At 32.2% G+C, this 25,933-nt stretch overlaps 2 protein-coding genes, 1 long non-coding RNA gene and 2 other non-coding genes across 27 annotated transcripts; all 5 read left to right on the forward strand.

Annotated features, from left to right (window-relative positions):
- The first annotated feature begins 3,306 nt into the window (after window positions 1–3,306).
- Window positions 3,307–25,706, forward strand: LOC103486835 (probable vacuolar amino acid transporter YPQ1). 20 transcript variants are annotated; one of them, XM_051084000.1, is made up of 14 exons: window positions 3,308–3,573; window positions 3,943–4,204; window positions 5,332–5,374; window positions 5,659–5,685; window positions 5,805–5,897; window positions 6,527–6,732; window positions 7,556–7,721; window positions 7,806–7,928; window positions 8,214–8,330; window positions 8,676–8,696; window positions 8,860–8,918; window positions 9,042–9,117; window positions 9,294–9,419; window positions 10,082–10,405. In XM_051084000.1, exons 2-13 carry the CDS (start codon window positions 3,969–3,971, stop codon window positions 9,372–9,374), a joined length of 1,248 nt encoding a protein of 415 aa, XP_050939957.1. In that variant the 5' UTR covers window positions 3,308–3,573; window positions 3,943–3,968; the 3' UTR covers window positions 9,375–9,419; window positions 10,082–10,405. The 20 variants fall into 20 exon arrangements, 3 of the variants coding, with proteins under 3 accessions (XP_008443168.2, XP_050939957.1, XP_008443167.2); XM_008444945.3 differs by having other exon boundaries at window positions 3,310–3,573; window positions 9,027–9,117; XM_008444946.3 differs by lacking the exons at window positions 9,042–9,117; window positions 9,294–9,419; window positions 10,082–10,405 and adding an exon at window positions 20,632–20,927 and having other exon boundaries at window positions 3,307–3,573.
- LOC103486836 (uncharacterized) lies at window positions 11,881–14,344 on the forward strand. The gene is made up of 3 exons (XM_008444948.3): window positions 11,881–12,447; window positions 12,567–12,714; window positions 13,912–14,344. Exons 1-3 carry the CDS (start codon window positions 12,067–12,069, stop codon window positions 14,130–14,132), a joined length of 750 nt encoding a protein of 249 aa, XP_008443170.2. The 5' UTR covers window positions 11,881–12,066; the 3' UTR covers window positions 14,133–14,344.
- On the forward strand, window positions 16,500–20,620 carry LOC127149089 (uncharacterized). Of its 4 annotated transcripts, XR_007820403.1 has the most exons (5): window positions 16,501–17,097; window positions 18,868–18,894; window positions 19,014–19,106; window positions 19,597–19,727; window positions 20,252–20,620. It is a non-coding gene; the product is annotated as an uncharacterized LOC127149089 (long non-coding RNA). The 4 variants fall into 4 exon arrangements; XR_007820404.1 differs by having other exon boundaries at window positions 16,500–17,097; window positions 18,868–19,106; XR_007820405.1 differs by having other exon boundaries at window positions 16,501–17,024; window positions 18,868–19,106.
- LOC127149158 (small nucleolar RNA U3) lies at window positions 16,623–16,832 on the forward strand. The gene has a single exon (XR_007820562.1). It is a non-coding gene; the product is annotated as a small nucleolar RNA U3 (small nucleolar RNA).
- LOC127149161 (small nucleolar RNA U3) lies at window positions 24,511–24,722 on the forward strand. The gene has a single exon (XR_007820565.1). It is a non-coding gene; the product is annotated as a small nucleolar RNA U3 (small nucleolar RNA).
- Window positions 25,707–25,933: the final 227 nt, after the last annotated feature.

Below are 25,933 nucleotides of genomic sequence, written 5' to 3' on the forward strand. Positions count from 1 at the left end.
ACACACACACGTATATAAAGGAGAGATATTGAATACATTGCAATTTGTCAATAGTAAAAGCTCAAACTTAGAGGACAGCTTCACGTGACATCACCAAGCTGAAATTACGCATATAACCACTGGTGATCTATTTTATTGGTTTTTTCCCCTTAAATGATAATCCTTTATAACTATCGAACTGTTTCCTGTTTTAAAAATATCTTTTGGATATTTTTTTCCTATTAAAATGAAGGTTGGTAATGGCATGAAGTCCCCTGCACGAAAATGGTAAAACATAAGTAATATTGTCATTAATTTACTCTAATTATATAGCTTCGGAAGATTGATCTTTTCACTCTACAATTGTCAAGAGAAAAAAAAACTATTATACTTCAAATTTTGATATCATTATTCACGTAATTAATCTTTACTTACCTTAAATTAATGTTTTATATAGTGCAACTATATCCTTTCCAACTTTACACGTGCCACCACGCCCATTTAAGAATTTCATTGAAAGGGTAAAGATGAAAATATCCCATCAAGAAAAACTTTTTGATATAGAAAAGCATTATTGAAAATTTTAACATAGGTTTTCTTAGATTTATTTTTCCTTCAAGTTAGAGTGTCAAGCAGCTGGCAGTTTGACCAACTTTTTTTTCTAAAATGTTTAACCACTTTTTATATTCATAATTAACAACATTTTCAAAGTTAATGAAGATGATCATTAAAACTCAAGATGTTAATATGAAGCCAAGTCTAATTAGTTAATATAAAAATGAGTAAATCCAGAATTCTATAAAAAAAATCATACCTAAGTCTCAATTTTAATTCTCGACAACTTTATTGAGCTCTAAACAAAATGTTCAATTTGAGGTAGATCTCACCCCATAACTATACTATTAGAACCAATAGTTAACAACTCATCACCGAATTATACATCATCTCAACCGAAGAAGTTTCAAATATCAAGTCTCACATATTTAGTATAATTCCTAAAAAGGAGAGAAAGAGCAATCACACGAAGCCACACACCCTACTGATTAGAACTATAAGGCAAATTTGCGTGTTGCTTTCAATGTCCAAAAGCCTGCCACATTGGTAGCTCCTTGGCAGTCATATTGCTCAACAAATGCCAAATACTCAAAACTCCCAACACTATAAATTAACCATAAATAACAATAAACTAACTTATTCCTTCAACCGAAAAACTGCCCAATAATTCCCTCATTATTATTCTTACATGGCCTCTCCCTCCAAACTCTTCCTCTGCTTCTGTTTTTTCATTTTCTTGATAATTAGCAGTAGCCTTGCTGCTGTGCAGCGGCCCAATGGCGGCGGTGGTGGAGGAGGTGGAGGAGGGTCTGGTAGCGCATCGAGTAGCGGCGGAGGTTCAGCTTCTGGGTCTGGGTCTGGGTCCGGATCCGGTAGTGGCGGTGGGTCCGGTTTCAATGGAGTTTCTGTTGATCAGGCCAGTGGGTTGAACCACAGGAAGGTTTCTCCTTGAATTTGAATATATCAAACCTTTCGTGTTTTTGTTCTGACTTGTCGTTTCTCGATGTTTCATCTTGTCGTCTGTTGGTTATTGTGTATGATATGTCGAGTGCAAGTAAATATGTGATCACAATAATGACTCTTTGTGAGTCGAAGGCATGCATGCACTGTGATAACTATGACCTAAGTAAATAGTTAAATCAATAAAACTTACCTTTTTTTTCTCTTCATCATTCTTCCACATACGAGAATTGCGATTATTTTATTTGTATATTAGGCGAAGTACATCTCGTTTGTGTTTTATCAAAGCATCCTTAAGAAGGATACGTCACAATTTAAACTTCTAATCTTGAATAACGATAGAATGTACTTTTTACGAGCTATCAATAATTTTAAATTAATGCTATAACAAATAATGACAAGTGATCACTTTTTGTATTGAAATACATTTAAAGATGGAGGAATTCGAATGATCATTATTATACACTTGTCTTTGTTGCTTTCAAGATGGTAACTTATATTATCAAAAATCTCTAGATATAATAGGATTTCAATTACTCAAAAACTATATTCAAATATGTAAAAAAAAAAACAATATTTCAAATAAGTATAAAGTATATTTAAAAAATGTTTCCTTTTTTATAGAATTATATTAAAGAACTTTGACATAAACCAAACATGGTTATATATCTTGACATGTTAGTTCATATATTTTAATATTAGTTGATTAAATAATAAATTTAGTCATGAATAGATTGTTATAACTAAGTCCATAAGAGTGTATATATAGTTCATTTATCTGACGTCATCAAATTTTCTCATCCTCTCATGTTTGTTTACATAAAAATTAAAGTTGAAATTAGTTACGATAAACACAAAATTTTTAAATACTTATAAATATAATAAAATTTTGTAATCCATTAACAATGTCTTGTGAAATTAATAGATAATGATAGTTTATCGATACACTATTATGGATAGATTATGAAATTTCTCTATCTTTGAAAACAATTTATTAAATTTCATGATCCAAATTTACGATTTAACAATTAAAATTAAGCGTGGTTGGGTAGCAAACAGATATATTAAAAAATCACACTAAAATAAAATGTCCTAACTTATCTATTATTATTATTATATTGAGTTCTCTAGTATCTCTCTAAATATCTTTTTCTCGAATATAAAAAATAAGAAAGGGTGTTCGCAAAAATAGCAAGAAAAAATTTATGATAATAGGACCATGTTCGTGTATTTTATGAATTGCAAAAGTAACAAATTTGAAAGCGGTTAATTATTTAATAATCGTTTGAGTTTTTTTTTTCTTTTTCTAAATTTTTTGTTGATACAATTTCTCAAATAAAAAAGTAATTATATATATGGTATTAAATTATGACATATTCAAATGTCGTAAAATAAATTAAAATATTTTAAAAATATAATAAAATTTTAGATTATATCAACGACAAAAACCGATAAACTTTATGATTGTCCATCACGATCAAAATTATCATTTGTATTTCTCTAAATCTAACCGAGGATAAAAAGTGATTAACAAAAAGATACTAATGTGTATATATATATATATGTCAAATAAAGATCATCTTAATCATCGTAAAAATTAAATTTTGTTTAGCTCAATAAACCTTCAATTCAATTAAAAAAAAGAAAACAATTTAGAAAAATATCGAAGAAGGAAATTCCGGGTGAAACGGTTGTGATTGCTATTTGCCAACAATGCAAATAGAAACTTGTAGAAAAAGGTACAAAGAATCGATATAAATGCTCGCTCCCATGGCGCCACCATAAAGTCATGTATAATTATGTGATTGATTTTCTTTCCATCATTCCTTGTATTTATATATATATATGTTATATATTGTGAAGTGGCGATGAATGCAACAGCCACTTGTCAATGCAGAGCTTTGCAGAGGGGGGAGAGAGAATGATGTTATTGTTGAGATTCAGAACCTAGAAATCGTATAATAATGGTTTTGATTTTGGGAGTTTTCGTCACGAGAAGTTCCACGGAAATGGAGTTTTTCTGTTTTTAAACACGACTGCTCGTTCATTTTCAAGACTTCGCTTCGTCACTCTTCCTTGGTTAGCGCTTTCTTTGTTATCTTGTTATCTTCATTTTTCGATTGGGATTGTAGTTGAATGTTGGCGTAAATCTTTTATTTCATTTGGCGTTTGAAGAGGTTGTTTATATAAGAATGCATTTGAATGTTTGTTCATTTCGCCCTTTTTTGATCGCATCGTAGAATGTGTTTTAAATCTAGTTTTCTTTGAACTCCTTGATGATTTTCTCTTGCGTAGATTCTGTTCAATAAGAACTGAGAAATCTCTAGCGATTGTAAACATGTAGAACGATAAGAAAAACTTGAGTGATTCTGTATATTTTATCGTTTTTCTCTCTGTGTTATGGTAATGGTTATATTCTTTTACTCTCTCGTTAACTCTCTTGTTTAGATTGAAGTCATACTAGTGGGAAGTAAATGGGATCGTTTCAAAGCTCAAAGCCCATTTGCCCCAGCAGCAAGCATTGTTCAGAATGGGTAAAGAATAATATGAAATACTGTCTTTGTGGTGTGAAAGATGGTGTTTCGCTTACTCTGGGAATGATTAGTGTTATCAGTTGGGGTGTAGCTGAGATACCCCAAATCATTACAAACTACAGAGAAAAATCTTCTGATGGCCTATCTCTTGCCTTCTTGCTAACATGGATACTGGGGTATTTCTTTCTTTCTTTCTTTTTTTCTGTCCTCTTTGATTTTCGGCTTCATTTGCTCGGCCTGGTACTTATACATTTCAGTAATATGACTTATTTAAATGAATGGATAGCGTACATATAAAGACTTCCAGTTTGAATAACATAATTTATCTTAGTGCATCTTCATTGAAATGTTGTTTAATATTGGCATGGTTGGCTCTTACCAATTACAAGTTACAGTTAGTGTACTTTAATACTTCAGAACAATGATTTTTGTTAATCTTGCTTCATCAAACGGGGTTGAAAACACTGTTACTCTTTTCTTCTTTGTTCTTTTTGATAATTAGAGTGTCACGGACGCTGCGTCTTGTATTAAGCTTATGATCCATCTCTACTAATTTTGGAGTGGCTTTCCGTACTTTAGGCCTGCTGCAGGGGCATAGGAGTTGTTAAGTTTTCAAGTTTGGAGCATGAATACAAGACTTTGGGGGGGGGGGGGGGGGGGGGTATTTCCAAACATGAGATCTGTTTTCGAACTCTATTTTCATATAACTCCTTCCTGAAGGAATACAGATTAACTTTCTAAGACTTGATAATTTCTGCAAATTTTGCTGACAGGTTCAAGATTCTCTCTTCCCAATAAACTTTACAGCTTTTACAAAAATAACTAAACATTTGAGTCGTTACACTAGTTGATTGGGTATTACTTTTAATTCTGACTTGAGCTCATCTCCGATGGCACTTAACACACTCTTAAGCCAATAAAACCTTCTTCTGCCCTGCACCCAGAAGAAACTGTTGGGTTAATAAATATTTACTCTGACCCACTTACAGCGTTATAATTTAGAAATTGGTACTATTCCTCTAAAAGATTTTTGCTATTATATAAATATGCGAGTGCATCTATACAAAAAGATTTTTCATGACTAGTACAAAATGTTAGCCAGATCTTTGAGGTATGGATTCACAAACATAAGCCTTTCACTAGCCATCACTATGATATGTGCTTTGTATAGTATTCTTTTGAATTGATTGAGTAATAGATTACATATTGACATGTCTCATTTACTTTTACTTTTAAAGTTGCCAAGACACAAAGCAGAGTTTAATCATCTCTGTATTAAAAATTCCTTCCCATCTTTTTGCAGAGACCTTTTCAATGTCTTCGGTTGCATATTGGAACCAGCAACAGTAAGTGGTTCTCTTAAATCTCTAGAATTAATGTCTTACTTTTTACTGGCAAATTCCAACAAGATAAGTTCAGGTTTACTACATCTTTAACTGTTTATGCAAGCAAATAAAGCCCCATCTAAAATAACAGTATATCTCATGGGAACCATGTAAGAGTCATATTCCTTGGCAAGTTTGCGTAACTCAATTAAGTTGTGGGTCTTGAACTTAATAATGTTTTAGAGATTTATCTTTTCAAATTCTACATGTTTATTTATTAATTTTAACTTTGCTTGTTTATGCAGCTTCCAACTCAATATTACATGGCATTGGTATGATCTAAGTTAATGAAATTATTTTTCAAGTCTCACTCCGTTGAAATTTTGTACACATTCAATACCTTCTTTTTTCTTCTGATATTGGTGGAAATCATTATCATTCTGGTGTGCAGTTGTATACCATCACAACAGGGATTCTGTTTACACAGACCATATATTATGGGCACATATATCCTCAAATGAAGTATCGGCGAAGACAGTGCAAGGTTACACGTTCTTTTATCAATTTACTACTTGTTGCTTGTCTACCTATATTATTTATGTGTATATATTTATATGTGCAACTATGCACTTTCACTTATAACGCATACTCATGGGTGAGATACAGTTTCCAGTTAAAGCTGGTGTACTTTTACTTTTCAACTAAATTTACCGTTTCTTTTGATAATGATAAGTTCTGTCAGCTTACATGGTCCAAGACATCTCAAATAGAGTGTCCTTCCCTCTACAAACCATAATACTCAACATTAGGGGAAAGAACGTAGTTCCTTTAACTTCCCTCTACGATCTTTTAGTGATTGTCCATTGTATGCTATTTGTTTGTTTGTGGTACATCATATTTCCATCACAGTGCCTGCTGTTTGAACACAATCTATGATATTTTAATCCAATTATTTTGGTTCTCCTTCGGGCTGTAATGCCTAAATACTCATCAAATACTACTAGGCACAGGAAAATTTACATTATAGATGAAGCTCTTTCTAGTTTCTAAAAAGATAAATTCTATTCGTTTTTCATTTTGTTAAACTATTGAATACCTTAGGTTTTTCTTCTACCAAAAAATATTTTTATATGTTTTTCCTAATATTACTTCTCAATTTTCTGCATGCCTTAGGGTCTTGTTCACAGTGAGGCCAATTCACAGATTGATGCACGTGATAAAGCCCAACAGAGCAATGGCAGTGTTAATGTGAATCATGTAAACAATGATGATGACACGAGCAAGTTCAATACTTCAAAAAGAGAAAGTGCTTCCACTAGTCCTATTCCTCTTCCAGTGCTTCGGCAAAATAGTTCCACGGGTCGAGAACTATTTTTCATGTAATTATTTTCTCCTTTCACTGTCCAGCTTCCTGCTTTAGTCCTAATCATGTAAAAGTCACAATCATTTGATATTATTGTGTTTAGACGATTTAGCCTTCAATCTGGAAATTTCAATCTGTAAATTATAATTTTCTAAACGAATGTAGAATGTTGTAGTCACTTTGAAGATTATAAATTATTTAATTTACAGAGTGTGTTTCAACGCTAGAAATGTAATATCATAACTCAGTCATTCAACTCTATTCGCACAAAAAAAGGGATCATATAATCATTTTGATCTACCTAACTAATTGATTTTTGAAATACCTTTGATTTATTCAGCTTCTTGCTTGGATCATGATGGCCTCTCTTCTTCCTCTGCCGCAGTCACTCTTTACCACCTTTCGTGATAGAGATATTGAACATTTTTGGAAGGCTACTTCAAATAATTGATAATAACACTCCAGAGATTCTAAGAAATTGGATCGCTTTGGTCTCCACACTCTAAAATTCAACTTTACACCTACCTTAGAGACTCGTATCCTCATCCCTAAGAAATAGAAGAGGATTTGGGGTAGTAATTTTCCAAAGAAAATTGAAGTAATTCTTATCCATGCATTTCTTCTCAAATTCATAGAAATTGACCTGGTATTGGGACGACACGAAATTAATCATCTCTACCTACAGTGCTAGTTTGGTGGTAAAAGTTGGACAATTATCAATTCTTTCGTCTCTTATTAGGAATTTCTAGTCTTACTCTGTTTGTGTGTGTATATGTTTGCTAATTAAATGGTTTGTTTCCCTGGTCATTGTGTTCTCTCATTTGTTTGTAAATAATCAGGTCAGCAAGATCTCTATCAAGGAGTCATACTCCCACAGCAGGGTCTTTTTTAACACAAAAAATGACTCCTCCTAATATTCATAACTCAATGCAAGAACCATTACTTGATGGAAACGAACCATCGTCGGCTGCAAGACCTCCCAATGTCAAGAACATGCTATGTTTGGTAAGCCAAGCCATATTGCATAATTCTTAGTAGTTAGTACCAATTATTTGTACAGATAACAATAGTTTGAACTTACGTCACCAGGTTTCCATGTTGACATTCTTTAGCACACTCAATCACCATCAATCTGCAGAAAGCAGATTTCAGAGCGTCTCTGGCAATTCGAACAAAGGATTTGTCATACCAGTAGGAAGAAAACTTTTACAGGTAGGCTAAAATGAACTTAGTTTTTCATGTATGTAATTGCAGCTGGAAGATTCATTTTAGGGTCCCGAAGTTTGCACAAAAACTACTAAGCAACCTACATGCTCAAGGAGCTCTTCTTCGTATTCCTTTTTTATATCTTTCTAGCTTGATGGAGCTGCATGTATGATATGCATTCCATATTTCAACTTTTTTGAATCCTTTGGCTTGAAACTTGACTTGAAGACCATTTAAAGATTTGATATTCTAGTGGAGATATAAAATTGTTGAGTGCTGTTGAAATTCCAGGTTGCTGGCGTGTTACAAAATAACGGCAACGAAATAAGCGGTGGAATTGGAACTTACCTTGGTTGGGCAATGGCACTTATATATATGGGTGGACGACTTCCTCAGATTTGTTTGAATGTGAGTTTTTCTTACCAAACATGATTCATTCTATTTTTTTGAAGAACACGAGGCCAAGAAAATCTCATTACGTTACCAGCGTTTGGGCTTGTATATTTATTCACATACATAGTTTGGTCTATAGGGACAATAGGCTTATATGAAACCTAGTCCATTCAGGGCTCTGTTTGCACCATAAAATTAGAAAGTTCTATGGATGCATCCTGGTTTAAGATTTGAATAATTAAGCCCTAGCCTATTTTTCTCAATTTTATTGGCATACATGAGGTCTTTTGGGGCTTCAAACAGTAGGATTTGAATCTTTATGGTTATAAGGTATTAACACTTGTCTGCTGATTTTTGCAGATAAAAAGGGGCCATGTTGAGGTAAAGATAATTATTTTGCAATTAACTTAGTATGGACTTCGTCTTTGGACTTCCGCGTCATCCTTCACAATTTTAAATGAGTTTCTTGCTGTTATTTAGAGGATGATTTATAATGCAGCAGCGAGGGAATTGAATTCACTAAAAAATTTCAATTACTGTGCAGGGTCTTAGTCCGTTGATGTTCATTTTTGCTTTAATAGGAAACTCCACGTACGTAGCAAGGTGAATATTTTGCCCATCCTTCAATTCTTGTTTTCTTACTATTTTCTATTTTTAAGATCTTGGAATCTGTTCATAATAATTTGCTTACTTTTATCAAATTTTAAATAGCATACTTGTAAGCAGTACAAGTTGGTCGAAGATCAAACCAAATCTCCCTTGGCTTGTGGATGCATTTGGATGTGTGCTTCTCGACACTTTCGTATCCTCATTATCAATATATCATGCCTACTTGGAAGATAATATTATATTGCAGAACTTTTTTTAGCCTTTCTTAAACACAATGGTGTCCTTGCTAACGCTCTTCTTTTATGAACTTCAGTGGTTTGACTCCTCTAAATTTGACAGCACAGAAACTTGAAACCTTAACTTCTTCAGATACTAATACAATTTATCTATTTCCGCTACCGGATAAGGCAAGATGAAAAAGATAAGCTTGTGTTTCGGAATGAAGCTTAGTATTGATGAGGTTTTATATGACAAGGAAATGAAATGATTGCTAAGGTCTCACTTCCTTTCTACCCACTTTGTTTTTGTTTACTTCCACACATTCTACTTATTTGGTGCTTTTATTTTCTCAAATGTAAAATAATTAGCAATACGGTAGAAAAAAGGATGAAATATAAATAGAAAAGCAAGAACTTGAGAGAGATGGAAGATATATGAGTGTCTTATTTCTGTTTCTTGTCGTGAATTTTAATTATCGTTTCTCTGGTTTTAATTATTCCATAGAATGGAACTGAGGCAGACCTGGCCAATTAACATGAAACTCGAGGATATAGAGAGATCATACAATTCATAGAATGTTGACATAGGATTGAGAGTCAAATTCACTAAGACAATGTGGAATTGAATGATAGCTTGGTAGAGTAATTGAAGTTTAATGAATATTGACTTCATGTGAAATTAACTACCTACCAAAGTTTTATGCTCTGTTTAAGATATTGGGGTGGTCTTATATGTGTAACAGATGGAAACAACTTTGAATTCAACAGGTTTGGTTCTTTAACGAATCATCTAGACCAGGAATCGAAAATGAAATATAATCTTCTTTTTCTGTTCCCTTCTTTCTTTTATGTTGTTCTATGAAGTAGTTTCTGTAGTTCTCTTCACAATTTTTTAACTATCTTTAAAATTAGTTGTAATCAGCGATGTTTGCAATGTAGGTGATTCGTTGTACGGTTCCAGTTGAAGCTGCAATGGACGTGAAAACTGATATCTTTCATGGCTTCCTCTGTGGAATTGTATCGTAGGCTTTACTCGGCCAAGTTAAGAGAGAGCTCTACTGGCTCTAAACTCTATCCTCTATCGTTCTAGTAGTGGGTCAAGTTTGGAACACACAAAATATGCAAAATTCACGCATTGGTTTCTCATTTTTTAGTCTTTTCAGAGTTTGATGCTTGATTTCTCAAGTTTTTCCAAGTCGACATCACAAATGTGGACCCTATTTGATCATATTTTGCATAAATGGATGGTGTTTGGTTGAAATAGTTTCAATTCTCTAGTTGAATTTTGCACCAGTTCAAGGGTAATTTTGATACGTAGAACTCAGGATTGAGGAAATTATTTTAGTGTCTTGGAATTTTCCAACTGTTAGATACGTGAGTAGAGACTGTAGAGTGTACTCCCAACAAACCATAATTTTTAACCTGCAGGCTTGAATCTCTTTTTCTAATGCAATACACACTTTTTACAGGGAATTCTTCTTTTAGCCGCGTTGAAAAGGATTTGTTCATGACATCTTAAGAACTTAATAAGTCTGAAAAAAAAAAAGTTCTTAGAAAATTAAAACCTAGACTGCCTCTAAGCGTGGCAAATGTATATAGTTGGGGAGGTGTGCAAAGGCCGGAGAGCAGAGGTTCATATAATTTTAGATGTATTGAATTATATTAAAATACTCTATCATTTTGACAAAGTGATATATGATATCAAGATATTTGAATTAAAAAAGAGATCACTTCTAACTCGGTGGTAGTTGTAATTGTATCCTTAAACTTTTAAAATTAGAAATTGAGCTCTCAAACTTATTCAAAATTTAAAATAGTACCACAAATTTATATTATTGTATATATTATATTAATTATATAAGTTTTGGAATTCAATTTTGAGTTCAATTTAAATAACTACCCTACAACTTTTAGAAGTTTAAGAGTTTAATCGTTACTATTGAAAGTTTTGTGTAATTGTAACAATAACTATACTTAAGAACAAAACATGTTATGTTGATACTTTTTTAGAATATCATTAAGATATGATTTGTTTATTATAAAGACATAAACAATAAAACAAAGAAATTGGAAGCCGAAAAGAAGAAACATCGGTTGAAGGGGGTTTTTGATTTGAAGTGGATTTCAGAAAAACCGAACGGAGGCGTAAACACGACTTGGAGGGGAACAACTAGGGTTTTCATAAATTTTAGCGCAAATGAGGGTTAGGGTTGGGCTAACTTAAGCCCACAGTATTAACCCTAATCCCAAACAACCCTAAAATTTTATATGTAAGAGAATATAGTTGACTTATCAAAATAAAAATGAGCATGTAGATTCTTTTTAACAATTTATTTATTTTATGTATAGCGATTTTCTAAAATATAATTTTAAAGTTGTAAAAGGTGGGAGTCGAACCTACAAATATTGGTGTACCCCTGGTTGCTGGAACACATGCCTGTTTGTTTTTTCAGTTGATTTTTATATCTATATTGTTAAAAGTTTACTCGAAATTTATATTAAAAATACAAAATCCGAAAAGTAGAAGAGAGACACGTGCCCGAGTCGGCCAGGGGTGGTGTGATAGTGTGGCAGAGTCGATGATGATGTGGAGCTGACTGTTAGCATGGGAAAGAATACACCTAAATACATAATCCTAGTCAACAATCCATGTGACAGCTAGTCAGTTTTTAGTTTTTATTAATAAGAAGGAAAAGCCTTCTAAATTCATTCTCTAAACTTAAACACTTTCTCACATTTAAAAGTTAGGTTTAAAAAGTTTAAATTTCGTATATCTATTTCCATTTATTGACCAAAAGATATATATCATTTTCTGTCCACCAGTTTCCTCACACGAAACCTCCAACCCTTCGTTCCAAAAAAAAAAAATCACACCAAGCTCAAGAAATGGCTCCAATTTCTCAAGCTTCTTCAATCAATCGCCAATGGCTTCTCTTCTATCACTCCATATCTCCTCCTCCTTCCCATCCCCTCTTCTACCTCACCGCACTTTCAATTCCATTTCCCGCCATGGTCATGGTTCCATCCCCCCAAGCTCTCCAAGAACCACAAACAGTCGAAGAATAACCACGATATCGTTCTCCTTTCGTACCTCCTACCGATTCACCGCTGATCACGAAGACGGAGATGAGAAAATCACCGGAGATTTTGGCTTCGATGAAGCAGTCGATCTCTTCAATCAAGGAGCTTATTACGATTGCCATGACGTTCTTGAATCTCTGTGGAACGAAGCCGAGGACCCTACTAGAACCCTAATTCATGGCATTCTTCAGTGCGCTGTGGGGCTTCATCATCTCTTTAATCGGGTTGGTGATTTCATTATCTCTATTTTCGTTCGGTGATATCATATCGATGCTGTGTATTTGTTTGAATTTGTGGAATGGAGTTAGTTGTGGTTGTGATTGTGAATTTGTTTTTGGGTTAGAATCATAGAGGGGCGATGATGGAGCTTGGAGAAGGGGTCTGTAAGCTACGGAAGATGGAGTTTGGGAGTGGGCCTTTCCATACTTTTGAGAGGGAGATTACTGCAGTTTTGGACTTTGTTTACCTGACCCAGATTGAATTAGCTGCCTGTGAGTTCTTTTCCTCCCTTTCTTTTTCTCCATTAGAACAATTTTTGCTCTGAAACTTTTTAGTGCTCTTCAGGAAGAGAGAGATTGATTTCTCAATTCAATTCTTGTTTTTAGTAAAATCATTTAGAGTATAAACTTTGAGATGAGAAACTGGGTTGTCGATTTAATAATTGAACTTTCTTCTTGTTGTCTCTAGTCTTAAAACTTTGAGAGATTAGAGAAGTGGATGATTTACTTCCAATTCCTAACTACTTGGTTTTTGAAAAGTTAAGCCTATTTTAACCGGTATAGTTGGTTTAGTGGAAAAAGTTGGGACATAATCTCTATATCCAACCAAGAGATCATCGGTTTAACACCTGATGTGCGCTTGAAATTTAACCAAATTCCAAAAACAAAACAAGTTTTAATTTTTTTTTTAGCTTCTAAAGTTTGACTTGGTTTAAAAACACTCTAAAAACATAGCCACAAGAAATCGCACAATCTTTATAGGTAAATGAGTTACCCTTTTCATTTAAAAAAGGAAGTTTAAGAACTAAATGATTACAAATTTAAAAAAGTCAAATTAAAAGTTCATAACCAAGACTTGGTTGGTAACCATTTTGTTTTTTTAAATTAAGCCTATAGACACTACTAACCTTTAAATTCTTTTGTGGTTATATACTTTGTTGCAATGGTTTAAAAAACCAAGACAAAACTTGAAAACTAAAAAATAGTAGCTCTTAGAAACTTGTTTTTGTTATTAAAATTTGGCTAAGGATGCAACTGTTCTACTTAAGATTAATGCAAACCATGTAAGGAAATATAAAAAAATAGGCTTAATTTTTTAGAAAAAAAAACCATGCCTAAATTGTTTAGTACTGAATTAAAATACAAGGACCAAAACATTATTTTGTTGACATAGAGAAAAAACTGATTGGTTAGACAAAATAAAATGATGTGTACCCTATCTTATATCAAGCAACACATCATATTCCTTTGATCAATCAGAATTTTGTTTGATCATCCACTTTCTTCTATCATTTGATAGTCAGGATGAAGTTTAAAATTTCTAAAAAGATTTGGACGCTAAACAAATACCAAAACTTTATAATATAAATTTGTAACTTTATAACTACTAGTCCTTGATACTGAAACAAATATCAGTAGATGAAATAGCATAAGATTTGAAATGAAATGATTATTTTGGATATGAAACAGGTGATGAAAGTGTATGTGTTACAATGGAGGGTTCAGAGAGATCATATGAATTACTTGGAAGGTATGGTGAAGGACAGAAGCTGTATGATATGGAGAAACAAGTTGATGGAAGTATGTGCATTGTCTTTTCTCCACAGACGTCTCAAACTCATCCTCTAAGGGTAAAGCTTCCCACTCTTGATGCTACCAAACAACACCTTTTAGCCCTTGATTGCTACTGATATTATTGGTCATTTTCTTTTACGAACATACAAGAGATAAAGAAATATCTCACTTTACTGGTACAATCGTATAGGTAGTAGGTATGTTAAGATTTCAATATCTACGTCAGAAACAAACCATTCAAGGTTAAATTGTCGATTTAGATATTTGAACTTTGATGGTTGTATATTTAGTTCATATAAGATTTCATGATTTTAGTTGCGTTTTTCAACTTTGAATTATGGTTTTTGTCGTTATTACTTAGTTGGATGTGTTGACGTGACATGTAAGTAATAGATACCAATAACGTATAATGTCTTTTGTCTTGCAATATACGAATAGTTTATAGTTATAAAAGCACTTTAAAATTATGTTAGATAATTATTGGTGGCGTAAATTTTTTATTCTAACTAATGTTAAGACATTTTAGAGTTTTTTTAAATCACGATGTCCTTAGACAAGTAGAATACTTTTCTAGTTTATATATATCTTTTCTAGTTAAGTTATATTTAATGGGGACGTAAATTTTTTTATTCTAACTAGTGTTATGACATTTTTGAGTAGTTTTTTAAATCGCAATGCCGTTTGACAAGTAGAGTACTTTTCTAGATTATATATACCTTTCCTAATTAAGTTGCAATAATTTAATTGAGTGTTTGATGTAATGTTTACAAGATATTTAAAATTAGAAATTAGAAATCTGGTTAGTTTTGTTTTTTAAGTTGAAAGATTATTTGGTGTTCATTAAATAATAGCATAACCTCCAACATGAGCCTTCTAAATTTGCTCTAATTTTGAGATTCAATCTCCCATTCTCTGTATTATCAAGAAAAGACTTATTGCAAAATCACCTCTTGAAATATCTTGAAATATGGTGTTAGTTTAAACTATAATCTAAAATTTCAATCGTAAAAACTGGACGCCCAAATTTCTGCAGATGTTAAAATTAGACCATCGTGTATATTATAATTGTTGAAATTGAAACTATAAAATGATAAAATTGAACCCTCAATTTTATCTAGATTAAGTAGTCTATATAACTAAGTAATATTGGATACTTGACCCTTAAAATTGAAAATTAAAAAATATAATTATGATTAACTATCGGGTAGTTTTTGTAATTTTCAAAATAATAGCAATAACAGTCTATCTAATCTAAACCTAACCTAAATTATATTAAATGGGTAAGGGAGAAACATTTGTGTAAAAATTAAATAAATCAAACCGAAATCTTTTCCAATTTAATACCTTGGCTTTCATGTAAAATCATATATTATAGATTTATTATTATTATTTTTTATATTTTTTCTCTAACCTTTTTTCACAACTCAATTGTCCCATCTTAATCTTATAAATTTCTTCAAAATAATAAAAAAATAGCTATATAAAATAGTCCTTTTGAATAGTATTTATAAATTCATTAGAAATATTATTTAGAGCCATTTTTAAAAATAGAAAAATATCGAAATTATTTAAAAAATATAACAAAATTTATCTAACCTTCTTTAATAAATTTAAGTTTCTTTTGCTATTCATAACGATTCTTTTATTATTTGTTTGTTGGTTTATTTGTATGTTTTCCGAGCAAAGTTTGTTTCTCTCCCAATATCAAAATAAATTTTTTAAGAAATATTTGTGTGGGAAAAAAATATCATTTGATAGTTAGTCATGTTATTCTCAAAATCACTATACTTTATATCTTAGAAGACTCTTATTTCAAATTAACAAGAGCTAAGAGGAAGAAGTTATTTTGGCTTTCACGTTAAATGGGTATAAATTTGAAACAAAATATTCAAATTTCTTTTATTTCAAATAGAGGAAGAAGTTATTTTGGCATTCACGTTAAATGGATATAGATTTGAAAAAAATGATTCACTTTTTTTTCTTCGTTTAGTATTAGTTTTAATTTTGTTAACCTGCTCTCCCTAAATTTTTAGCTAAAATTTAAAAATTGTTACGACATTTTTGTGCTTTTCTATAACTTACTAGAACATCAGTTCATTGTTTAAGGTATGTCAATTGATTTTGAGATTGAATACCAATTATATCAAATATAATAGTCTATCATTTAGAGACTCGACACTTAGATTTAAATTATAATATATGTACAAATTCTACCAACTAAGACGTCGAAATATATTTGCAATTGTCTCTATTTTTAAAGGGTAGTTGGGTTGATCGATAATTTTTCTAAAATTGTCTTGAAATTACAGCAATTGAAATGTATTTAAAATTATGTTCAAATTACTTCATTTTAAAGGGTAACTGTATCAATCAAAATGTATGCTTTTAATAAAAATTGAAATAAGATCTCATGCACTTGTTTTGGTTATAATTCTCCGTAACTTCCTTCCAATTCACTTTGATAAACAAATTTTCAAATTATTGGGTAATAATAATAAAGAACTTTTTTTTTTTTACCTGATTGCAATCCGGCCAACCTTGTACCACATCGAAAATTTACAATATGGTTCTGCACTATTTAAATAGGAAGATGAACTTCAAAAGTCACGACCTTACTTGAACAGGATCTGTTCTATAGGTTGTACATCTGTGTCCTTGAGTTCTAAGGAGACAAGAACCAAAGTCTGGTGGATGATCTGCTGCCTTGAGGCTAGAGCGTGATTAACGGTTCAACAGGCCATGGTCTGGCGGCTGTAGAGGATCGTTCTTGGCAGGCTACCACCTGCCGAGATGGCCCCAAGGCGGTCTGACAGACTTCAATTAAATTTTTTTGGCCTCTTTCGATTTATTCTTCTGCTTGGGGCTATTTTTTTTTTCTTGTTTTAGTTTCCTGTGTTTCTTAGATGCGGTTTGAATTTCTGTTATTGGATATGGTGCTTTTGTGTGAAGAGATTTGAAAATGAGGTTATGCTGACAAGGTGTTTGATGATATGTCTGGAAAATTTGAGGTTAATTCTTAAAGATGTTTTCTCTAGTTTCTTGCGTTCCTTGAATGGTGGTTTGGATTGCTGCTGCTTTTGGGTGGGTATTTGGTGTTTGCTCTTGAAGTGTTTAATGAAATGTCTCCAAAACAAATTCTTGAATTGCTTTTGTTCTCATAGACTTCCAGTTTGAATAACATAATTTATCTTAGTGCATCTTCATTGAAATCTTGTTTAATAGTTCAGAACAATGATTTTTGTTAATCTTGTGTTAGACCTCCTACTAAGTTCCATTACAGCCGGAGAAATAAAACTCACGTGTAATACATGTGAGTTGGAAATTCGGTTAACAAGAAGTATAAATAACAGTTTGGTTAGGCGGGAAAATTAGTTAGAGTTTTTGTATTGAAGTTAGATCGTTGATTCTTGAGAGGAGAACAACAAGTGTCTGTAAATCGCCGGAATGAAGAAAGAGCTGAGCAAAATGCCCGTGATCGAAACGAGTTTGAGCGATATCGTGAAGAATCTCGAAATAAAGCTACAGTCGGAGAAGCAGCAACAAATGCTTTTGTTAATGATGGAGACGATGGCGAAAGAGCGATCGATCACAAGCGATCGAATGACTAAACTAGCTGCGTGGACTCTGCTTTGATCGAATGAAATAAAGAGGAAATTCTTCTTTGTTCTTTTTCATAATTAGAGTGTCACGGACTCTGCTTCTTGTATTAAGCTTATGGTCCATCTCTACTAATTTTGGAGTGGCTTTCCGTACTTTAGGCCTGCTGCAGGAGGCATAGGAGTTGTTAAGTTTTCGAGTTCGGAGCATGAATACAAGACTTTGGGGGGTATTTCCAAACATCTCGAGCCTTTGGAACAACATCCCTTGAGGGTCTATTGTGATCTGTTTTCAAACTCTATTTTCATATAACTTCGTCCTGGAGGAATATAGAATGATCCCAGATTAACTTTTTAAAACTTTATAATTTCTGCAAATTTTGCGGATGGTTTCAAGATCCTCTCTTCACAATAAACCTTACAGCTTTTACGAAAATAACTAAACATCTGAGTCGTTACACTAGTTGATTGGGTATTAGTATTAATTTTGACTTGAGATCATCTCCGATGGCACTTAAAACACTCTTAAGCCAATAGAACCTTCTTCTGCCCTGCACCCAGAAGGACTGTTGGGTTAATAAATATTTACTCTGACCCACTTACAGCGTTATAATTTAGAAATTGGTAGAATTCCTCAAAATTTTTTTTGCTATTATATAATTATGTGAGTACATCTCTACAAAATGATTTTTCTTGACTAGTACAAAATGTTAGCCAGATCTTTGAGGTATGGATTCACAACCATAAGCCTTTCACTAGCCATCACCATGATATGTGCTTTGTATAGTATTCTTTTGAATTGATTGAGTTGATTGAGTAGTAGATTACATATCGACACATCTCATTTATTTTTACTTTTAAAGTTGCCAAGACACAAAGCAGAGTTTAGTCATCTCTGTATTAAAAATTCCTTCCCATCTTTTTGCCGAGACCTTTTCAATGTCTTTGGTTGCATATTGGAACCAGCAACAGTAAGTGGTTCTCTTAAATCTCTAGAATTAATCCCTTGCTTTTTACTGGCAAATTCCAACAAGATAAGTTCAGGTTTACTACATCTGTAACTATTTATGCAAGCAAATAAAGCCCCATCTAAAATAACAGTATATCTCAAGGGAACCATGTAAGAGTCATATTCCTTGGCAAGTTTGCGTAACTCAATTAAGTTGTGGATCTTGAACTTAATCATGTTTTAGAGATTTATCTTTTCAAATCCTACATGTTTATTTATTAATTTTAACTTTGCTTGTTTATGCAGCTTTCAACTCAATATTACATGGCATCGGTATGGTCTAAGTTAATCAAATTATTTTTCAAGTCTCACTCCGTCCAAATTTTGTACACATTCAATACCTTCTTTTTTCTTCTGATATTGGTGGAAATGATTATCATGCTGGCGTGCAGTTGTACACCATCACAACAGGGATTCTGTTTACGCAGACCATATATTATGGGCACATATATCCTTAAATGAAGTATCCGCGAAGACAGTGCAAGGTTACACTCTTTTATCAATTTACTACGTGTAGCTTGTCTACCTATATTATTTATGTGTATATATGTCTATATGCTACTATGCATAGGCACATACATATACATATACACTTTCGCTTATGACACATACACATGGGTGAGATACAGTTTCCAGTTAAAGCTGGTGTACTTTTCCTTTTCAACTAAATTTACCGTTTCTTTTGAGAACGATAAGTTTTGTCAGCTTACACAGTCCAAGACATCTCAAATAGAGGAGTGTCCTTCCCTCTACAAACCTTAATACTCAACATTAGGGGAAAGAACGTAGTTTCTTTGACTTACCTTTAGGAACTTTTAGTGATAGTGTCCATAATATGCTACTTATTTATTTGTGGTACATCATATTTCCATCACAGTGCCTGCAGTCTGAACACTGAAATCTATGATATTTTAATCCAATTGTTTCGGTTCTTCTTTGGGCTGTAATGCCTAAACAATCATCAAATACTATTAGGCACAGGAAGTCAACAATGATGATGACATGAGCAAGTTCAATACTTCAAAAAGAGAAAGTGCTTCCACTAGTCCTATTCCTCCGCAAATGCTTCGGCAAAATAGTTCCACGGGTCGGGAACTATATTACATGTAATTATTTTCTCCTTTCACTGCCCAGCTTCCTGCTTTAGTCGTATATCATGTAAAAGTCACAATCATTTGATATTATTGTGTTTAGACGATTTAGCCTTCAATCTGGAAATTATAATTTTCTGAACGAATGTAGAATGTTATAGTCACCTTGAAGATTATAAATTATTTAATTTACAGAGTGAGTTTCATTGTTAGAAATGTAATATCATAACTCAGTCATTCAACTCTATTCGCACTAAAAAAGGGATCAGTGTTTGGGCTTGTATATTTATTGATCACATACATAGTTTGGTCTATAAGCACAATAGGCTTTATATGAAACCTAGTCCATGCAGGGCTCTGTTTGTACCATAAAATTAGAAAGTTGTATGGATGCATCCTGGTGTAAGATTTGAATAATTAAGCCCTAGCCTATTTTTCTCAATTTTATTGGCATACATGTGGTTTTCTGGGGCTTCAAACAGTAGGATTTGAATCTTTATGGTTATAAGATATTAACACTTGTGTGCTGATTTTTGCAGATGAAAAGGGGCCATGTTGAGGTAAAGATAATTATTTTGCAATTAACTTAGTATGGACTTCGTCATTTGGACTTCCGCGTCATCCTTCACAATTTTAAATGAGTTTCTTGCTGTTATTTAGAGGACGATTTATAATGCAGCAGCCGGGAATTGAATTCACTAAAAAATTTCAATTACTGTGCAGGGTCTTAGTCCGTTGAATATTTTGCCCATCCTTCAACTCTTGTTTTCTTGCTTTTTAGCTTATATTTATTGGACGTTCCTTTGACAATCATAGAGTGTGTGAACGTCAATCATAAGTTTTTGTAGCCTATTTTCTATTTTTAAGATCTTGGAATCTATTCATAATAATTTGCTTACTTTTATCAATTTTTAAATAGCATACTTGTAAGCAGTACAAGTTGGTCGAAGATCAAACCCAATCTCCCTTGGCTTGTGGATGCATTTGGATGTGTGCTTCTCCGCACTTTCGTATCCTCATTATCAATATATCATGCCTGCTTGGAAGAGAGAAATTGATTAGAGCTCCAATTTTTGCTCTGAAACTCTTTAGTGCTCTTCTGGAAGAGAGAAATTGATTTCGTAATTCATTTCTTGTTTTTAGTAAAATCATTGTGTGTATAAACTTTGAAATGACAAACCGGGTCGTTTTAATAATTGAACTTTCTTCTTGTTTTGTCTAGTTTTAAAACTTTGAGATAAATGAGTTACTCTTTTTGTTGTCACGACTCTGAGATCGAAACTCCATACATTTAATACCATGAATTAACTATTTAATTCCCCAAAGAGTTGTAGATTTAAAAAAAAAAATCCTTTGACATTTAAAAAAGGAAGTTTAAGAACTAAATGGTTACAAATTTTAAAAAGTCAAATTAAAAGGTCGTAACCAAGACTTGGTTGATAACCGTTTTGTTCTTTTAAATTAAGCCTATAGACACTACTAACCTCTAAATTCTACCGTCGTTATATACTTTGTTGCAATGGTTTAAAAAACCAAAACAAAACTTGAAAACTAAAAAAAGTAGCTCTTAGAAACTTGTTTTTGTTATTAAAATTTGGCTAAGAATGCAACTCTTCTACGTAAGATTAATGCAAACCGAAAATATATATAAAAAAAAGGCTTAATTTTTAAAATAAAAAAAACCATGCCTAAATTGTTTAGTACTGAATGAAAATACAAGGACCAAAACATTATTTTATTGACATAGGAAAAAACTGATTGGTTTGACAAAATAAAATGATGTGTACCCTATCTTATATCCAAGCAACACATCATATTCCTTTGATCAATCAGAATATTGTTTGATCATCCACTTTCTTCTATCATTTGATAGTCAGGATGAAGTTTAAAGTTTCTAAAAAGATTTGGACACCAAACAAATACCAAAACTTTATAATCTAAATTTGTAACTTTTATAACTACTTGTCCTTGATACTGAAACAAATATCAGTAGATGAAATAACATAAGAAATGAAGTGAAATGATTATTTTAGTTATGAAACAGGTGATGAGAGTGTATGTGTTACAATGGAGGGTTCAGAGAGATCATATGAATTACTTGGAAGGTATGGTGAAGGACAGAAGCTGTATGATATGGAGAAACAAGTTGATGCTACCAAACAACACTTTGTAGCCCTTGATTGCCATGATATTATTGGTCATTTTCATTCACAAACATTCAAGAGATAAAAGAATTATCTCACTATAGGCAGTATTTGGTATATGTTAAGACTTCAATATCTATGTTAGAAACAAACTATTCAAGGTTAAATTGTCAATTTAGTTATTTGAACTTTGATGGTCGTATATTTAGTCCATATAACATTTCTTGATTTTAGTTGCGATTCTTAACTTTGAATTAGGGTTTATGTTATTAATTAGTTGAATGTGTTGACGCGACATCTCTACAAGTGGTAGATAACAATAACGTATAATGTTTTTTTGTCTTGCAATATACAATTAGTTTAGTTTAAACAAGATGGTCATATCTATCTTACACATTTTAGAGTGTTTTTTTTAAATTAACAAGTAAAATATTTTTCTAGATTATACATATATTTCCTAGTTAAGCTATATTTGATAGTGACATAATTTTTTTATTCTAACTAATGTTATGACATTTTAGAGTAATTTTCTCAAAATCGTGATGGCATTTCACAAGTAAAGTACTTTTCTAGATTATATATATCTTCTCTAGTTAAGCTATATTTGAATTTACAATGAAAAAAATAAGCCATCTTATTACAATAATTTAATCGAGTGTTTGATCTAATATTTAAAATTAAAAGCTTTCTTAGTTTTTTTCCTTTAAGTTGAAAAATTATTTGGTGTTCATTAAATACTATTATGACCTCCAACATGAGCTGTCTAAATTTCCTTTAAGTTTGAGATTTGATCCTCCACTCTCTATATTATTGAAAAAAAATTGCAAAAACATCGTTTGAAGTATGACATTAGTTGAAAATACACTCTCAAAATTTCAATTGGAAAAATTGAACACCTAAATTTCTACACATGTTAAAATTAGATCATCAGGTATACAATAATAGTCAAAATTGAACCTATAAATGATAAAATTGAACACTCAAACTTATCCAAATTAAATAGTCTATATAACTATGTAAATTTGGGGAACTCAACTCTTAAAACTAAAATTTTAAAAGTATTATTATAACTAATTATCAGGTGGCTTTTGTAATTTGCAAAATAATAGTAATAATAATCCATCTAATCTAGGGGAAGAAATATTGTAAATTTATGTCGAACTCATAAAATAAAATAAATTAAATTGGAAACCTCTTCAGTTTTTTTAAAAATAATAAGAAACCCATAAAATATTTACAACCACGTAAAATAAGGAAAAAAAAAACTCTTGTAAATTAAAAAAATGCAACCAATCAACGTGAGATTAATTTTCTCTAACCTTTTTTCACAATTCTATTGTCCCATCTCATTTCATAAATTACTTTCATCCTTAAAATTTTTTCTCATCAATCGTTTTAATCTCTCAATGAACATGTCAACAATTTATATCAACAATCTTCTAGTTGGGTTCTCATTCCAAGTAATGGAAAAATGGGAGAATTTCAAAAGCATGAGAATGAGAATCTTCAAATCTCAAAGATGATTTTATTAAATGAAAAGGTAAGGAATTCGGTTGATTAATAATTTTTCTAAAATTATCTTGAATTTAACTTTCATCTATTGGTTTCGCTTACTCTGGGAATGATTAGTGTTATCAGTTGGGGTGTAGCTGAGATACCCCAAATCATTACAAACTGCAGGGAAAAATCTTCTGATGGCCTATCTCTTGCCTTCTTGCTAACATGGATACTGGGGTATTTCTTTCTTTCTTTCTTTCTTTCTTTCTTTCTTTCTTTTTTTCTGTCCTCTTTGATTTTTGGCTTCATTTGCTAGGCCTGGTACTTATACACTTCAGTAATATGACTTATTTAAATGAATGGATAGTGTACTTGGAAAGACTTCCAGTTTGAATAACATCATTTATCTTACTGCATCTTCATTGAAATCTTGTTTAATATTGGCATGGTTGGCTCTTACCAATTACAAGTTACAGTTAGTGTACTTTAATAGTTCAGAACAATGATTTTTGTTAATCTTGTGTTAGACCTCCTATTAAGTTCCATTATAGCCGGAGAAATAAAACTCACGTGTAATACATGTGAGTTGGAAAGTCGGTTAACGAGAAGTATAAATAACATTTTGGTTAGGCGGGAAAGTTAGTTAGAGTTTTTGTATGAAGTTAGATTGTTGAATCTTGAGAGGAGAACGACAAGTGTCTGTAAATGAGAATCGATATTTTATAAATTCTTCTTTGTAACTTTGATTTTCATATTGAAAGAAAGAAGAAATTCATACTGAGGATAGAGTTCTATCAATTTGGTACTAGAGAAGCGATCCTGGAGTAAATATGGTTCAAACACGTATCGAAAAAAGGTTGGAGTTAATCGATCAAGAAAGAGCTTAGTAAAATGCCCCTGATCGAAACAAGTTTGAGCGATATCGTGAAGAACCTCGAAATAATAGCACTCAAAGAAGCAGCAGTAAATACTTTTATATGATGTACTTTGAATTAAGTATAATAATAATATATTGAATAACAATACGATTCCTTGAATTAAATTTAATAATAATAAAAAAGAATCCTCTTTTGACCTAATTGCAACCCCAACTCCCATATTGAAAATTTACACTATGATTCTGCACTATTTAAATATGAATATGGACTTCATGTGTCACGACCTTACTTGAACAGGATCTGTTCTATAGGTTGTACATCTGTGTCCTTGAATTCTAAGGAGACAAGAACCAAAGTCTGGTGGATGAGTTTCTTGCCTTGAGGTTAGAGCGTGATTAACGGTTCAAACAGACCTTGGTCTGGCGGCTGTAGAGGATCGTTCTTGGCAGGCTTCAACTTGCTGGGATGGCCACAAGGCGGTCTGACAGACTTCACAAATAGCTTTTTTGTTTGTTAGCCTCTTTCAATTTATTATGAGCCAGCCTTTGGGCTACCTTGGTGTTTTTTTGTTTTGGCTTTTGTGTTTCTTAGATGTGGTTTGAATTTCTGTTATTGGTATATGGTGTTTTTGGTGTGAAGAGATTTGAAATATGGGAGACTTAGAGGGTGGGTATTTGGTTTATGCTCACAAGTTGTTTGATGTATGTCTAGAAAATTTGAGGTTAATTCTTAAAAGATGTTTTCTCTCGTTTTTTGAGTTCCTTGAATGGGGTTTGGATTTCTGCTGCTACCATATGTTGTTTGTGTGAAGAGATATGAAAGATGCGGTATTTTATTTAGATGGGTGGGTATTTGGTTTTTGCTCCCAAAGTGTTTGATGAAAAGTCTCCAAAACAAATTCTTGAGTTGCTTTTGTTCTTATAGTAATAAAAAATAGTAGGAACCATTCGCATCCCATAACATTACAACAGCCATATCCATCTCCGTGTATGAATTCCCATTAACTCCATCTTTCTCCTCACTCCCTCCATTCCTGCAAATCCATATCTCACCTCGAGCAAATCCATGGCATAGGTTTTTGCAATTAGTAATTTTATAATTTTAAAGTTTAAACGTATACTCCCTTAATGATTATTTAATATAATTCCTTTCTACTTTTGATACAGTTTCTTTTTAAAATGATTTTGCAGGTACATTGATCCTACTGATCTCTACATATTGAAGATGGTAGAGAAGAAAAGCAAACCATGCGCTTTTCTTGGGGAGAGAGATTGTGGTGTGGAATAAATGTGGGTTTGAGACTATGCGATTGTCACCATAACACTCGGATTTAAAATCATAATTTCTTTAATTAGCCTGTTTCTAAAAACTGGAAAACCCATTTTAAGAAACCCATTTTTTTTCACCAAAACCTAAAATTTTAATGTGTATATATATGTTAAGTTGTTTATTTGTTTTATGATAGCTTGTATGAAGTTTGTGTGCGCTCATATTCATAATAGTAAAATGGAAGTGGTTAATTAATTAAAAACCACAAGAGAGATCAGAATGAAGTTGATAAACAAAGATTAGGAATTTAGGATTCTGAATCACTACTTGCATCCATTGAAACAATAATTTGTACATAGTTTTCACAAATGGAAAGCTAACAGAGTTCAACTATGAAAAGTTTAGTACACATTTGCATTCAACACCAACAAAA

This window comes from Cucumis melo, chromosome 4 (assembly GCF_025177605.1).
Source record: "Cucumis melo cultivar AY chromosome 4, USDA_Cmelo_AY_1.0, whole genome shotgun sequence".
Taxonomy (NCBI): Eukaryota; Viridiplantae; Streptophyta; class Magnoliopsida; order Cucurbitales; family Cucurbitaceae; genus Cucumis; species Cucumis melo.

Excerpts from the sequence above, each read along its gene's own strand:
- LOC103486835 (XM_008444945.3), top strand. The coding sequence starts at position 3,969 with ATGGGATCGTTTCAAAGCTCAAAGCCCATTTGCCCCAGCAGCAAGCAT. Across the intron at positions 4,205-5,331 it reads TTGCTAACATGGATACTGGG|AGACCTTTTCAATGTCTTCG; the intron begins GTATTTCTTTCT and ends ATCTTTTTGCAG. Across the intron at positions 5,898-6,526 it reads ATCGGCGAAGACAGTGCAAG|GGTCTTGTTCACAGTGAGGC; the intron begins GTTACACGTTCT and ends TGCATGCCTTAG.
- LOC103486836 (XM_008444948.3), top strand. The coding sequence starts at position 12,067 with ATGGCTTCTCTTCTATCACTCCATATCTCCTCCTCCTTCCCATCCCCT. Across the intron at positions 12,448-12,566 it reads TTCATCATCTCTTTAATCGG|AATCATAGAGGGGCGATGAT; the intron begins GTTGGTGATTTC and ends TTTTTGGGTTAG. Across the intron at positions 12,715-13,911 it reads CCAGATTGAATTAGCTGCCT|GTGATGAAAGTGTATGTGTT; the intron begins GTGAGTTCTTTT and ends GATATGAAACAG.